The sequence below is a fragment of the Stenella coeruleoalba genome (genome assembly GCF_951394435.1).
Source record: "Stenella coeruleoalba genome assembly, chromosome: 4".
Lineage (NCBI taxonomy): Eukaryota > Metazoa > Chordata > Mammalia > Artiodactyla > Delphinidae > Stenella > Stenella coeruleoalba.
This window is the reverse complement of record NC_137149.1, coordinates 16,457,801-16,474,855: the sequence shown is the minus strand read 5'-3', so window position 1 is coordinate 16,474,855 and position 17,055 is coordinate 16,457,801. Positions and strand designations below refer to the sequence as shown.

Genomic DNA, 17,055 nt, shown 5'->3' with positions numbered 1-17,055 from the left:
ACTGGTCTTCCATTGTATGGGATCATAGGTCATTTCTCCATAGTTTGATTTTCCCCATTTTCTTCAAGATTTCAGTTTCAAAAGTTCAGAAATACCATCAAGATGAGACAGTACACTATGATTACAGCTACCACAGACTCTTGTGAATAAAGTTGGTTATACATCATAAATAAATAAATACCTCAAAGCATTGTTCACAGAGTATGATTGGACCCTACACACCTATGCAGTCCAAACAAGACATTCCTGACATTTAGGAACTTTTAGATGTAAACTGTTCTCTGCTAGGGCTCTCTCATAACTAAAGTATGAGTCACTTGCAAACCATAATAGATTTTGGCTCTGCAACATGATGAAGTGTTCTGGATGTAGTGAAACACTTCACCCAGACTTATGGCAGCAGAATTCCCAGTGGTCACCCAAAATAGGGAAAGAAATGAAGAACAAAATTAAAGGAAATATGCAAACCCTGGCACCATCCCTTCATGGCAATACAGCTCTTTATTCTTGTTGTTAAGAGATGGAAGTACTTGGAGTTTAAACCCATAAATGATAGTACAAGTAGGTGTTGAATTTTCTTGTTCCTAATGACTGAACTTAACCTCATACTTGAAATTTTAAAAAGGGGTAAGATATATGCCCTACCAAATGAAATTATTTGGTTAGTTCTTCTACCAAAAGGCTAATATAGAATGTCAAACTTTCTGCAGAAATGTAATTAGACCTTCTGCTATGTGTTCTCAATATATATAGGCTTTGACACAAATTTACTAAATAAAGCCTTGTTATTGGAAGCCAACATAGCATGCAAAATGTGTCAATCCCACTGAATTGGGTGAATCACATAGTATTTGGCTTCATTTGAAGAGAGGGAATGGGAAGTTATCACCAAACATTTAAAATATAAATTTGATTATTTACTTGAGCCATGGTTTTGATATTTCTATCTTGATGTCTTTGTTTAATGAATGTTGCTCTCGATTCCCAAGTTTAATGTCAAGTCATAGAATGTTTCTTTGCACACACCACCCTGATGTCCCCCAGCACAAAGCCACTCACTGCATTGCAGGCAGACTCATACTTCACACACAGCCTCATCTCAGACAGGAAAGGTGGAGTTTTCCTTTTCAGAGTCAAAGGAAGTGACAGCTCAGCCTTGATAGTTGTACAGATCCTGGTGTGGATTTCAGTTTGGTTACTTTGCTTTCAACTTCAACTTCTCACTTGAACCTCCATACAGAAAATTAAATGCTAGATTTCAGCATTTTGTTTCACGCTGATGAAATAAAAATTGTTTTGAGTGTAAGATTAGACTTTATCCTCACTGAATTTCAGTAGCACCTACACAGTATAAACTAGGGCATCGTTTAGCAAAGTGTTATTGGAGTGACATCATAATGACCTATTAAGGGTAATACACATTTGAATGACCTCAGTTATTTTTTCAGGTTTATTCATGACTTTTGTGGCGTTTAGTGTAGTTGTTTCTGAAGCAGTGATGGGCATTTCATAGGATCTTATATTCCAATCTCCCAACTGGGAGATTTCCTGAGTTGTTATTGTATATGTTTATATACAAGATGTTTTTCCTGAAGCTCTTTTAAATCATTCTTCTGAGTATAAGGTTATTGAATTATCATCAAGTATAATGTCATATCATAAAAATTATGCATGATGGCATCATGGACACACAAGAACTAGGAAATAAATGGAATTGGATTGGTTCTAAATATTATTGTCATATAGGGCAAATTTGATGAATACATTCCTTATATACCATAACATATCTAATTTATTAAATTTGCTGAACATGTGACTCTAATAAAAATGTAAAAATAACCTGGGTTTGCTTTTAAAACAAATATCTCTGGAGAGAAAGTTACATGCTAGAGATGGATAAGTGAGAATGCAAAAATGAACAAGACAATTTTTGCCCTCAAAATTCTAGAAGTTACAAATTTGAGCAGTATAAATGATCTGTTAACCTTTACAACGACCGATTTCTATAATATATAAATGTGTTAAAGAAATCAGAGCAAAAAATACTTCCCTTGAAATAAATATTTTTGGCAGAATTATTAATTAAAAAGGAGTGTTTAAATACAATCTGGTGGCATTATCACAATATCTTTGGAGGTAACACATGTGAACCCTAAGCATTATTTTTGGTGCAATGCTTTGTCACAATTTATGTGGTAATAGTAGTATTTGAGAAACTTGGAGTGTCAGTTTCACAAAAATAAAAAGGCAGTAATGTAAATAATTATGTTTGGCACTAAAAAAAGCAACTAATCAAGCACTATTTGCTGTGATATGTCTTCTTTTACTCTTTTATAGTTTATGTACTTTATGTCTGTCCCACCAACCATTTAGACTTTAGTCATTTCTGAAAATGAATATTACTGCATCTTTTGAGAAAAAGAAATAGCTTCTTTGTAGACATTTTAAAAGCAGTAACTTTTACTGATATCTACAGAGAATTTAGCTATAGTTTCTTTACTTGTAATGTATATCCACCACCTTTTTGCTGAATGTTTAATAGTCTTCCAGTGACATCAGTAAGGCAAACCTTCACAGATTATTTTCCCTTAATGTAAATATATATAAAGGAATTTAAAAATGAGCAAGAAGGTGGATAAAGTAGTATTTGTAGGGTAGATAATCAAACATTAATTTCTACAAATATTATTTTCCTGTACACATCAAATGCATATTTTGTTTGAATGATCTCTGTCTTCGTGCAAAGATTAGAGACAGTGGTCTAAGGCATATTATGCTGCTTGCTCCCTAGCCTGGTTCTTTCCACAGATCTCTGCAAAAATCAGTGGACTAGAGTTAAGAGGCTGACAATAGTTTTTCTTAGATAAATCACTTGACATTTCAATGCTTTGCTTTTGATTAGGAGATGAACTTGATGATATCTAAATTCCTTCTAAGAATTTTAATATTTCTTCTTGCAAATAAATGGATTCCTAAACCTTTGTTGTATTATAAATTTTACAGTCTTTCAAAAGAAAAAAAAAAGATTGTTTTCCAGAACATGTTATGTAGGTTGCAGGAAGACTGTGAATTAAAAATATGTTTTGGGGCATTTTTCATCCTGATTCACTAAGAACCACTTTATTTAGTTTGCAGAGAGATTGTGTATTTAAGAATATGTTTTTAATTGTGGTTGAGATAGTGATCACAATGCAATTATCAGCTTATTAACTGGAGAATGAGCTCATAATGGACCTTGATATTTTAGTCAATTCCTTAGCCTTGAATATAGTGTATTACTTCTGTAATATCAACTTAATTTAGTGAAATACCATATTTTATATTTACACATATGTAATGATTTGATCATTGCTATTGCTAACTAATAATAATAGCAATTGCTCATTTATTATGTATCTGTATTCTGATTTATTGACTTAAGAAATTAAAAGTAAATCCCCAAGATATAACATCATTCCTGATGCAGTGCAGAATAAAATGATAAATTGCATATAATAGGAAAAAATTTTTAAAGAGGAAAGCATTGTACTCATTTCATGGTAACTATTTGCACAGTAAGAGTTTTAGTTTTTAAATATCCATTTGGCTATTCAGCAAGTAGAATATCAAGGATTCTATTCCTTCAGCATAAATAAGTTTGGTGACAATATTTAAAGCCATATTTTTAATTAACTTTTACCTTTACAAAACTACCAAAAGGCAAACCAATTTTTAATGAATTGATCATTAGCCTTAGCGCCTTAATCTCGGTCATATTTTTGTCTTTTATTATCATCATTTACCAAGGTTTCACTGTCTAGGGATCAGGTGTCTCAGCTTAGAAAGTCATTCTGAAGGTACCTAAATGGTAATGGAGTGATGGCCTTAGACAATACCTATGGTTCAGCCGTTAGCTGTAGCTGATGTTTTTGCTATGAATAAGTCAACCACAAAGCTACCAACTGCCTTTGTAATTGTAGCAGATGAAACCACATATGTTCCTTAAGGGTCAAATATCTAAGCACAAAGGTCAACATTTGATAGGCAGGCATAAAATATGCAAGTACCTTATCTTAATGGTGTAATGTTTCTTTCATCTTTGAGGGTCAATTTTCACCAACTTACAGAATTGATACCTTAAAATGTCCCCAGACTTAAGTGATGGAAGCTACTGGCAGTTTGTATTTGTTTTGTTTTCATTTAAAATACAGCCACTTGTGAAGGGAAGCTTCTGAGTTCAAAATGTGATATTTTTCAGACTTCCCTGGCGGTCCAGTGGTTAAGACTCTGTGCTTCCAATGCAGAGGTCATGGGTTTGATCCCTGGTCGGGGAACTAAGACCCCACATGTTCACAGCTTGGCCTAAAAAATAAAAAAAATATTTTTAAATATGATAGTTTTTACAAAATAATATTTAAATGCAATTATTTTGCTTATTTCAGATCCAAACAAATATAAAAACAGATGTAAAACACTAAAGGGGCAATGCTGACACTAAAAGCTTAGCTATCCTGTAGTTTTTTTTTTTTTTTTTTTGCGGTACGCGGGCCTCTCACTGCCGCGGCCTCCCCCGCCGCGGAGCAGCAGGCTCCAGACGCGCAGCCCCAGCGGCCATGGCTAACGGGCCCAGCCGCTCCGCGGCACGTGGGATCCTCCCGGACCGGGGCACGAACCCGTGTCCCCTGCATCGGCAGGTGGATTCTCAACCACTGCGCCACCAGGGAAGCCCTATGCTGTAGTTTTTGGTGTGTCTTTTAAAAGAATGGAATGTATTTACCAACATATACTTTTTTTAGTTTAGGAATTATATCTTAGACAGTTTTTAAATCTCAGAATTTTAAAATAAACCACTAATAGCCATTATCTGTATTATTTAAAGTTATCTAATTTGTACAGAAAGGACTCTTTAAAAATTATAATGTCTTAATTCTTATTTCCAGATATCTTCTCTAAACTTTTAATGTTTGACTCCTGTGTTTTATATGATAATATTTCAAAACAAATCATACCAAATCTTAGTCCAAAGAGGGGGTAGTAATGGAAAAAGACTCGCAGGTTGGTGGCAGATCCAAGAGAGTGAGCCAAGTGCATGTTAGGATCAGGACTCATCAAGAGAGATGATAACTGCCAAGGACAAGATGCAGGGCAGTTCAAAGAATTATCCATGGTGTGGGGAACTAACTTCTTGGAATCAAGATGTCAACAATATGTTTTCCTGGAGGTAGTTGTAAATGTTTCTATTTGTACATATTTCCATGATCAAACTTCATTTCTTCCCTGCAAGGGACGGTGGCCTGTCTTATTTTCATCTTTTTTTGTTGTTTTTTTTGCGGTACGCGGGCCTCTCACTGTTGTGGCCTCCCCCGTTGCGGAGCACAGGCTCCGGACGCGCAGGCTCAGCGGCCATGGCTCACGGGCCCAGCCACTCCGCGGTATGTGGGATCTTTCCGGACAGGGCACGAACCCGTGTCCCCTGCATCGGCAGGTGGACTTTCAACCACTGCGCCACCAGGGAAGCCCTCATCTGTATTTTTAATGACTAACATATACCCTTTATGTGATAGATCCTAAAATATTACATGGATAAATATTGGAATCAGTGACCACCTCATAGGTAAACAGGGTCCATGATCTTGGAATTCTTGGTAGTAGAAACATGGCACACCGAGTCAGAAGTGAAGGGATTGCAGGATGACACCTACTTACGCCAATAAGTTCAAATCTCCTCTCCTAGGTAATTCGTACTCCAGGCAATTGAGGGAATCTAGAGGAGTCATGCTGAAAGCTTTTCAGGAATACTTGGGGAAGTGTGAAGTGGAGAAGAGAGACTGGACAGTTAGAGAAAATATCCAGATTTTTCTTTAGAAAGGAATACAGAGTTTCAACTTTTTGATTGGCAAGCTGACACTGATTTGGAAAAAGCATAGTCTGGCTTATTAAATGGATGACCTGTTGTATCCTTAACCAAAAATATAACCTTTGCATATATCAGATCCAATGATGAGATGTTCTAGATCTGTGCCTATAACTGGCTGATTCTAGATACATTCAGAAATGTTTAGTTTTGAACTCATTAATATTTAACTAAATTTATTCTTGCTAATAAAAAAGGAAATACTTTTCTGTACCTGAAGTGATGGAGTTGGCCAACATTTCATAGAGAATACATGATCACAGACTTTTAGAGCTGTATCTAGGAATCACCTAGTTCATTTTTTTTTTAATTCTGACAAAGATTTATAGGCTGACCCAAGATTATATGGCTAGTTAGTTCATATGTAAGTGTTCCAAATTCCAGACAGGAATAATATGCACATTTGTAAAAATATATTTATATAGCTGTGACATACTTTTCAGATATGATTCATTTATTGAACACACACACACAAGCAAGGGAGGTATGTGTGGAGAGAGAGAAAGACAGGTTTGCATTGTAGTGAAGAAAACACTGACTTACTAGATCTTAACCTATGTACCTTTGGTTAACTCATTTCTCTAATGGAAGATAATAGTACCTGCCTCATAGGGCTCTTTTGAGGATTTTATATGTATATATGTGTGTGTGTGGATGCATGTATATATGTGTGTACACATATATATAACTTAAAACAGTGTTTGCCATGTGCATGTTAGTTATAACTATTAAAATATAGAAGGGTCTTGTTCAGTTCATGCACTCATAATGAAGAATCTTTCTATTATACCCAACATGCTTCTAGTGTGTGGTACAGGTCCTGATGTATCTTTGATGTCATGTTTAATTGGTGCCAGTCTGGATTCTCTTTACCCTCAATTTAGTGTTCTTCCTTCCCCCCACAGATATGAACATATACTTACATAAACACACACTCATATATGCATGTCACATATGCAGTCTTTCTCTGGTTCTGAGGAACACCTAGTTCTGTCCTGGTAGTTTGAAAACCAAGATCTACTTTTTGTTGAACGCTTCCCTCTGTGCTAGTCATTTTGCCAGCATCATCAAGGTTTAGTCTTCATAAAATGCTCCAAGATAAATGTTATTATCCTAATTTTAAGATAAGGAGACTGAGGCTCAGAGAAATTAAGTGCTCGAGTTTCCTCAGTTAATAAGTTGCAGAGACAGAATCTGAACTCCGGTCTTTCTAATTCGAAAACTCATGTTGTTTACAACCTTGCAAGGAAGTTGGAAATGCTCCTTATAGACTGCAGTTTTAGCCATTGTGGATCTTTTCTAAAGGAAGTGGTGTAGAGAATGATGTCAGCCAAAAAAGAAGTGGCAGATTTCTAACTACTGAGGCTGTCTTAACCACTTCCTAGACTAATTTGAGCCACTAGCTATGATCAAAACTGTCCTGTTAAATGGTGGAACTATAATAATTATTTAGTACTGAATTTTGTACATTGTTTTCTGGGTTTTTCTTTTTTATCAATTGCTCATCCGTTTACTTGCCTAGCTTTCCTATATGTCCCACTCATTCCTTGCCAGAGAATAATGACAATCCTACCTATTACTTCTCCCTCCACCCAAGCCCACCCTCCTCTCTTCCTGGAAAAGAAGAAACCAGAATTCTTTTGCTCTCTCCTAATATTCATACTCATCACTCTTGGATCTGATGGAGTTTTTACAGTGTAACTATAAAAGATGACATTTCATCCTAGGAGAAAAATGTCCTGGTTATATCTGAGCTAAATGGATGGATGGATTTTTCTCCATGACTTGATTTTGTGACCCAACTGGGGAAGCTTTCAGTTTTATTAGCAGCTGTCTCCCCTTTTCTTATCAGATATTCAGCTTTTAGCACCTAGCTGGAAAGAGAAAACACATGGTTTGAAGTTATTATTTAAACTTCACAAATTGTTATTTCTAAACAATTTTTCTTAGGTAGGGAAACAAATAGCTCTGACAAGGATCTTTCAAACAAAGCTGTTAATATTTGCAATGTATATGAATGCTACATCTGAATGGAATGATTGTTTAGCTTTAGTCACATTAAGATGTGTTGAAAGGAGTGGAAATAGAAAGAAAAGATGTGTGTAGTTTTCTTCCCCTAAAGATTGAGAGTTGACTTTAAAGGGAAAAATGCTGAGTGTTTCTTAAAACAAAATGTGAACTTCTTTATTTCCTTTGGACATTGGTTGCCAATATGTAAACATTTCAGGAAGAAATTTTATACAACCTCATCTGTGTGTCAGGCAACATTTAATGGTTGAAAGACAGTCCTAAGTCTCAACAATTCTTCACTGGTGCACAAATCTGGGGATTAAAATGACAGTTGATCGTGGACCTATTCTATTATAAACTCCAAGTTGATCATTTAAAGTCAGTTACGATCAAAAAATGATCAAATGATCTTTATTTGGCTTTTATATTTTTCTATAAATATTTCACAACTTTCTCTAGGGTATTTTCTGTTTTTGATGTCATATATGAAGGTTCTGATTCTTTTTGGAAGGACTATTTGAATAGACTCTTGGTATACAATTTAATTGGTATCTTGCAGACATATGCAATATTCATACATTGTTTCTTTCTCTCCTTGTAGGTAGAAATAACACTTCAGGATATCAATGACAATCCGCCAGTGTTCCCAACCGACATGCTGGATCTCACAGTAGAGGAGAACACTGGAGATGGCTCTAAGATTATGCAACTAACAGCCATGGATGCTGACGAGGTAGTTCAGACACCCTCTCTGAATTTTTGAAACCTAGTATTCCAGTGATCCATCAAATTTCTATTGTATGTTGACAACATTTATTTCCTAATAACTAAGGTAAAGCGTTGTGTGCTCTTTTCCAAAGAAATTAAGTAATTCTTGAAATATGATATAGGAATGCTAAAATAAAGACTGTCTAGTCATGATTTTCCTTTGATCAGCAATTAACAACTCAGTTCATTGCTGGCTACATTTTGGATGTCTTAGCCAAATTATTTTAATTTCTCAAATAGTAAAAAATTCCTACAGAAATATCTTATTTTTTAATTCTAGTATCACTCCCATTTGCTATCTTATAACATATATAGCTAAGAATTTATTTTTTACTTGTAATTGAAAAAAGCAAATTATTTAAAATTAAAAAAATATTAAGGCTACCTTGCAACTTTTCATTTAATTTGCATATATACATATATATAATTTAATTATACATATACATATATATATATAATTTAATTATAGCCTTATATATTTTAAGGAAATTATCTAGGTAGCTAATGAGTTTTCAATTCCATTAATAAACAGAAATTTCTTTCCTAGTGGTAAATTGAAATTTGGGGGCACAATCTAGATTTCCACCTTCTGTATTTATATTTTAAGTTTAGCTAATGCTCCAAATGGCATGGCAGCTTATATAATTTGTAATTTACATTTTTCCCATTAAAAAAATAGTATCACTTGTTTTCTCCTTCTTGCTAGGTAAAGGGTTAAATGAATGTTCTAGAGTTTTGGAAAGAGGAATAACGTTCCCCTACACTAGTATCCCCTTTCTCTTTAAGCTAAGCCCCAAACAGGTCAGATAATTTAAGTTCCTTACCTTAAGTTAAAATCCAGAAGTATCTGAAAACTTGATTTTTGGCTTATTTATTTGACTTTAAAAAGGTAAATAGCGGGTTCGAGCCCCGGTCCGGGAAGATCCCACATGCTGCAGAGCGGCTGGGCCTGTGAGCCATGGCTGCTGAGCCTGCGCGTCTGGAGCCTGTGCTCCACAACGGGAGAGGCCACAACAGTGAGAGGCCCGCATACCGCAAAAACAAACAAAAGAAAACGAATATATAAATATATGTATAATTGAATCACTTTGCTGTGCAGCAGAAATTAACACAACATTGTAAATCAACTATACTTCAGTAAAATAAAATTAAAAAAAAAAAAAAAGGGGCTTCCCTGGTGGTGCAGTGGTTGAGAATCCGCCTGCCGATGCAGGGGACTCGGGTTTGTGCCCCGGTCTGGGAAGATCCCACATGCCGTGGAGCGGCTGGGCCCGTGAGCCATGGCCGCTGAGCCTGTGCGTCCGGAGCCTGTGCTCCGGGAGAGGCCACAACAGTGAGAGGCCCGTGTACCGCAAAACAAAAAACAACAACAAAAAAAATGTAAATAATTCAATAGCAGACTAATATTTAACAGCCAGTACAGAAATATAATGACTTAGTCATTTATACATTTTGCCAAATTTCTTTTTCCCAAGAAAAAGGAAACAAAATAAAGCAAGGGCGTTCAGGTAATTGTAGTTTTCTACTGAAAAAGATCTGGTGTTTCAAGTTTAGTACCTTCTACTCAATTTTATATAGAGAAAAGTTTATTCCCAACTCCAGCTACTATTAAGAGTTGTGTGCAGAATATTTCTATTATTATTGATAGATATGAAATATCATCACCTATAATTTAGTAAATACTGCATTTCCTTAAAGCTCATCATTGATAATATATATTTGGATAGCTCAATTCATAAAACTTCATTATCTCTTATTTAGCAAAATAACTAAAAATCAACAACAGAAAAGAAGCTCATGCAATTGCTATAAACCTACGCAATCGATACATCAAATAATTGTAATTGTAACAACTGCTCTGTTAGCTATACTCTCTGTAGAAACAGAACAAATAAACCTCATTTATTTCAAGTGATTTATCCAAGGCAGGAAGCAATAATATGTTAATTATAATATATATATATTCCGATGGGATACACTAGTCTCTTAAGAACTGATTGTTTGAAAGAGATGCCAACATTCAACCCTTTTAATACTATTACGTTGATACTGTTATAATTTTATTTTCCCCTCTACTTTTTCTTTTCACGATATGACAGAGAAAGGTTAATACAAATGCAGTGCTACCTGTGTGTTTATTTTTCTCTCTTTAACTTTTCTGTGTGTGTGTATGCCCACACACACTTGCATTGTCTTCAAGTTCATCTTTTGAGATGTGTTTATATTTATGATGAAATTTGAAGAAGGCTGGGAAAGTCCTTATGTCTCTAGGTATTTACGTCAACACGGTTTTAGTGTACTTGTTTTATTTCTATTGAGTTTTGTTTTTTAAGTTAAAAAAATGTAAGTAACCATGCTGGTGTTATCCTGAGATGTTCCAGTTTTTCTTTTTTTTTTAAATTACTAAATGTAAGGTGATGATAGCTAGGATATGCAAGAAGTGCATTTGAGGTGAGAAAGGGTGGGGAGTTAAAGGGGCAGAAACGGGTAAAGTTATAAAGCAGGAATAACTAGGGAAAAGAAAGAATTGTTTGCCATTCAGGGAGCGGTTGGGATGTTGACAATTTGTGCAGGATGTGACTGCACCTGAAGGCATAAAAATCAACACTGAGTATTTTGTAATAGGACCTGTATGCGGGGGCAAGGAGAGGTGGGGTGGAAGGAGGAAAAGGCAGCAGAGGATGGAAGGGAGGAAATAGTTTCACCTGCAACTTTAAAGAAAAGAAGGGGAGGAGACCTTCAAGATGGTGGAGGAGTAAGATGTGGAGATCACCTTCCTCCCCACAAAAACATCAGAAATACATCTACATGTGGAACAACTCCTACAGAACACCTACTGAACGCTGGCAGAAGACCTCAGACTTCCCAAAAGGCAAGAAACGTCCTACGTACCTGGAGAGGGCAAAAGAAAAAAGAATAAACAGAGACAAAAGAATAGGGATGGGACCTGCACCAGTGGGAGGGAACTGTGAAGGAGGAAAGGTTTCCAAACACTAGGAGCACCTTCGTGGGCGGAGACTGCGGGTGGCGGAGGGGGGAAGCTTCGGAGCCGCAGAGGAGAGCGCAGCCACAGGGGTGCGGAGGGCAAAGAGGAGAGATTCCCGCACAGAGGATCGTTGCCAACCAGCACTCACCAGCCCGAGAGGCTTGTCTGCTCACGCGAGGGGCGGGCGGGCCTGAGAGCTGAGGCTCCGGCTTCGGTCGGAGCGCCCGGAGAGGTCTGGCGGCGTGAACACAGCCTGAAGGGGGCTAGTGCTGCACAGTTGGCCAGGACGGAGTCCGGGGAAAAGTCTGCAGCTGCCGAAGAGGCAAAAGACCATTGTAAACAAGCTCCAGAGAAGAGCTCGAGCTGCGGCTACCAGCGCGGACCCCAGAGGCAGGCATGAAACACTATGGCTGCTGCTGCCGCCACCAAGAAACCTGTGTGCGAGCACAGGTCACATTCCACACCTCCCCTCCCGGGAGCCTGTGTAGCCTGCTACTGCCAGGGTCCCGTGATCCAGGGACAACTTCCCTGGGAGAACGCACGGCACACCTCAGGCTGGTGCAACGTTATGCTGGCGTCTGCTGCCGCAGGCTCGCCCCGCACTCCGTGCCCCTTCCTCCCCCAGGCCTGAGTGAGCCAGAGCCCCCCAATCAGCGGCTCCTTTAACCTGGTCCTGTCTGGGCGGGAAGAGATGCCTTCAGGCGACCTACACGCAGAGGCGGGGCCAAATCCAAAGCTGAACCCTGGGACCTGTGCGAACAAAGAAGAGAAAGGGAAATCCCTCTCAGCAGCTCAGGAGCAGCGGAGTAAATCTCCACAGTCAACTTGATGTACCCTGCATCTGTGGAATACCTGAATAGACAACGAATCATCCCAAATTGAGGAGGTGGACTTTGGGAGCAACGATATATATATATTTTTCCCTTTTCTCTTTTTGTGTGTATGTGTATGCTTCTTTGTGTAATTTTGACTGTATAGCTTTGCTTTTACCATTTGTCCTAGGGTTCTGTCTATTTCTTTGTTGTTGTCGTTGCTTTTTGTTTGTTTTAGTATAGTTTTTAGCGCTTGTTATCATTGGTGGATTTGTTTTTTGGTTTGGTTGCTCTCCTTTTTCTTTCTTTGTTTTTTTAAATTATTTTTATTTTTAATAATTATTTTTTATTTTAATAACTTTATTTTATTTTTTCTTTCTCTCTTTCTTTTTTTCTCCCTTTTCTTCTGAGCCGTGTGACTAACAGGGTCTTGCTGCTCTGGCTGGGTGTCAGGACTGTGTCTCTGAGGTGGGAGAGCCGAGTTCAGGACATTGGTCCACCAGAGACCTCCCGGCTCCATGTAATATCAAATGGTGAAAGCTCTCCCAGAGATTATAAGAAAATTATAAGACACTGATGAAAGAAATGAAAGATGATACAAACAGGTGGAGAGATATACCGTGTTCTTGGAAGAATCAACATTGTGAAAATGACTATACTACCCAAAGCAATCTACAGATTCAATGCAATCCCTTTCAAACTACCACTGGTATTTTTAACAGAACTAGAACAAAATATTTCACAATTTGCATGGAAACACAAAAGACCCCAAATAGCCAAAGCAATCTTGAGAAAGGAAAACTGAGGAATCCAGCTCCCTGACTTCAGACTATATGACAAAGTAATCAAGACAGTAAGGTACTGGCACAAAAACAGAAATATAGATCAATGGAACAGGATAGAAAGTCCAGAGATAAACCCACGCACATATGGTCACCTTATCTTTGATAAAGGAGGCAAGAATATACAATGGAGAAGAGACAGCCTCTTCAATAAATGGTGCTGGGAAAACTAGACAGCTGCATGGAAAAGAATGAAATTAGAACACTTCCTAACACCATATACAAAAATAAACTCAAAATGGATTAAAGACCTAAATATAATGCCAGACACTATCAAACTCTTAGAGGAAAACATAGGCAGAACACTCTATGACATAAGTCACAGCAAGATCCTTTTTGACCCACCTCCTAGAGAAATGGAAATAAATACAAAAATAAACAAATAGGAACTAATAAAACTTAAAACCTTTTGCACAGCAAAGGAAACATAAACAAAACGAAAAGACAACCTCAGAATGGGAGAAAATATTTGCAAATGAAGCAACTGACAAAGGATTAATTTCCAAAATTCACAAGGACCTCATGCAGCTCAATATCAAAAGAACAACCCAGTCCAAAAATGGGCAGAAGACCTAAATAGACATTTCTCCATAGAAGATATACAGATTGCCAACAAACACATGAAAGGATGCTCAACATCACTAATCATTAGAGAAATGCAAATTGAAACCACAATGAGGTATCACCTCACACCAGTCAGAATGGCCATCATCAAAAAATCTACAAACAATAAATGCTGGAGAGGGTATGGGGGAAAGGGAGCCCTCTTGTACTGTTGGCGGGAATGTAAATTGATACAGCCACTATGGAGAAGTGTATGGAGGTTCCTTAAAAAACTAAAAATAGAACTACCATACAACCCAGCAATGCCACTATTGAGCATATTCCCTGAGAAAACCATAGTTCAAAAAGAGTCATATACCACAATGTTCATTGCAGTGTGATTTACAATAGCCAGGACATGGAAGCAACCTAAGTGTCCATCGACAGATGAATGGATAAAGAAGATGTGGCACATATATACAATGGAATATTACTCAGCCATAAAAGGAAACGAAATTGAGTTATTTGTAGTTAGGTGGATGGACCTAGAGACTGTCATACAGAGTGAAGTAAGTCAGAAAGAAAAAAACAAATACTGTATGCTAACGTATATATAGAATCTGAAAAAAAAAAATGGTTCTGAAGAACCTAGGGGCAGGACAGGAATAAATATGCAGATGTAGAGAATGGACTTGAGGACATGGGGAGGGGGAAGGGTAAGCTGGGAGGAAGTGAGAGAGTGGCATGGACTTATATATACTACCAAATGTAAAATAGCTAGTGGGAAGCAGCTGCATAGAACAGGGAGATCAGCTCGGTGCTTTGTGACCACCTAGAGGGGTGGTATAGGGAGGGTGGCAAGGAGATGCAAGAGGGAGAGAGATATGGGGATATATGTATATGTAGAGCTGATCCACTATTTTATAAAGCAGAAACTAACACACCATTGTAAAGCAATTATACTCCTATAAAGATGTTTAAAAAGAAAAAAGGAAGACATTTTTGGAAAACTGCTTTTGGACTCTTATGTTTAAAATTTTAAGCCCCTGAGGTTGTTTTCCTTCTTGGATATGTTTTCTCTTAAATTTTTTAGTAGCATTTTAATGACTACTGACTATTTCCAATCCTGGCTTTAGAAACCAATTTCTTTGGCTCTATGCCATGCGTAAGGGATACCTAGGCTTCCTATGGCATTCAGAATTATTGGCTGTTTCCTTTTCTGAGTGGTTTATAATAAATTAATATTAATGCTTTTAGGTAAACCTTCTATCTTCTTCTCTATTGTCAGCTCCTTACCTCTTAGTTAAATTTGAAAATATGTATATATATATATATGTTTGAAATGTTTTCTCTCTTACCAAATCATGGCTCTGTTTTCTTTCTTCATCTAGTTTTGAGTAGGAGTCAATATTGAAAGCAAGGAGTTGCTTTTACTTTGTGGCCAGCATTAAATTGTCACACAACTATCCAGTAGATTGATTTTGCAAGATTAATAGAATTCTTTAAAATGCTAAGATTATGTAGGTAATCAGCAAATTATGTCCATATATTCTTTAGTTTATACACTTGTCCTTAATTACTAAATTGAACATAAAAATATTAGTATGTTAGAGAAACTAGTAGGTCACTGAAGAGTAATGCCTGGGTAAAGGAATCAGTTTTAGAAAGCAACATATACATGTTGAACGTAATTTAAATATCTTTTGAAACATGTGTTGGATCAAGATACACATCTCTCAGAAGCATGTGACTTTGTCAGTCTCTTGTTTCCTTCGATAAACAGAATTATTATGCTTGTAATTGGCCAGGATACTCAAGCTTTGTTCCATGGTACCATATGTGTTTTTGAAAATACTACTTAAGTTCATAAAATGCATTTGCAATTTATAGCTATTTACTTTTAGAATTCCTTCCACTTACTTTTGTCTCTGTGGTTCCTCAGGAGAGTGGAGTATTTTTAAACAGCATTATTTCCACTGGGCTACAGCTGAAATACGATATTTGTTTCTTGTAGCATTGCTGATACTGCATATTTGGAATATTAAATAAATAGACTTTTCAAAAGACCTGATTAAATCATTACTCTTGGCTACACATTTTCAGACATTCACTAGAACTACTAATGCACCACATCAGCTGATTTTGAAAGTGAAAAAGATGGTTTATCGACATAGTCTGTTGCCTTTGCTTCTGTTCAGAAGAATTATCATAAGTTTAGGAGTATTAATTATTATAGTCATTTTGCAGACAGGACATTTCTCAATTTCAAACCATTTGTACAATAGCTTGAAATGTTTTTGTATCTTGGCTTTCCCCTATTTTCCAAATTCCATTTTAGTAGGTCAGAATTGAGTGTAGCTGTTTTTCCCTGGACTGTTTTACCAGAATAATCGAATTCCTTGTGAAATAGAACAAATGGTACAGAATGTGGTCAGATTAGAAGTCTAAAATTCTTATTGAATGTTTTTGTTAAACCATACAATTACAATAAATACATTAGATACTCTATATACACCTGAATATACAATATAAATGTGCATAGTATGTTAAACCCAGCTGTTCCATTACTAAATTAAAATGTTCTTTGAGGCATTCACGTTACTAAATTTTAAGATTAGCTTAGGGCATGCAGTACAAATATAGCAAATGCCACTAAATGTAAATTTTGAAAGAGTATTTTTGCCTTCAACTGTTAGAAATCATCCCCTTATGTGTTTGGTCACGAAGATAAAATATATTTAACCTGTGATGGAAAAGATGTATGGAAACTTCAGCTGCTGAAATTTCCCAGCATGTCAGCTTTATAGTCTAAACACCCTAAATTTATGTTCTTCCTAATATCTTCTGGAAAGTTCTTAGATTGTATATTTTAATAAATACCTTGCTATAGCTTAATATGGTAAAAAAAGTATATTTGTTTTATGTGAGTATATTTAAATCAAAAAGCAATTTTTGAAGTTGACAATTCCAACACTACTTATACCTCAGTGTCAAGACTCAATACTACATATTAACAGGAAATCAGAAAATATTTTCCCTGGGATATATAGCAACTCTAATCAAATTTTTACTTAAATTATTTATTTGCAAACAACTTAGTCATCAAATACATTTAACTTGTTGTATTCCTTTTATAAGAAAATAATTAAAATAGGACTAAAAGTAACAATTAGCATTGTCATACACTTAAAGCTTCTCAAG

General features: G+C 36.5%; 1 protein-coding gene across 2 annotated transcripts in view; it reads left to right on the top strand.

Annotated features, from left to right (window-relative positions):
- The window catches only part of FAT4 (FAT atypical cadherin 4), a 172,657-nt gene that overhangs the window by 65,226 nt on the left and 90,376 nt on the right, over positions 1-17,055 (top strand). For both annotated transcript variants that reach the window (XM_079921069.1, XM_079921068.1), the window contains one exon: positions 8,505-8,636. In XM_079921069.1, the coding sequence (XP_079777195.1) occupies positions 8,505-8,636 (132 nt within the window). The remainder of the gene's footprint in view (positions 1-8,504; positions 8,637-17,055) is intronic.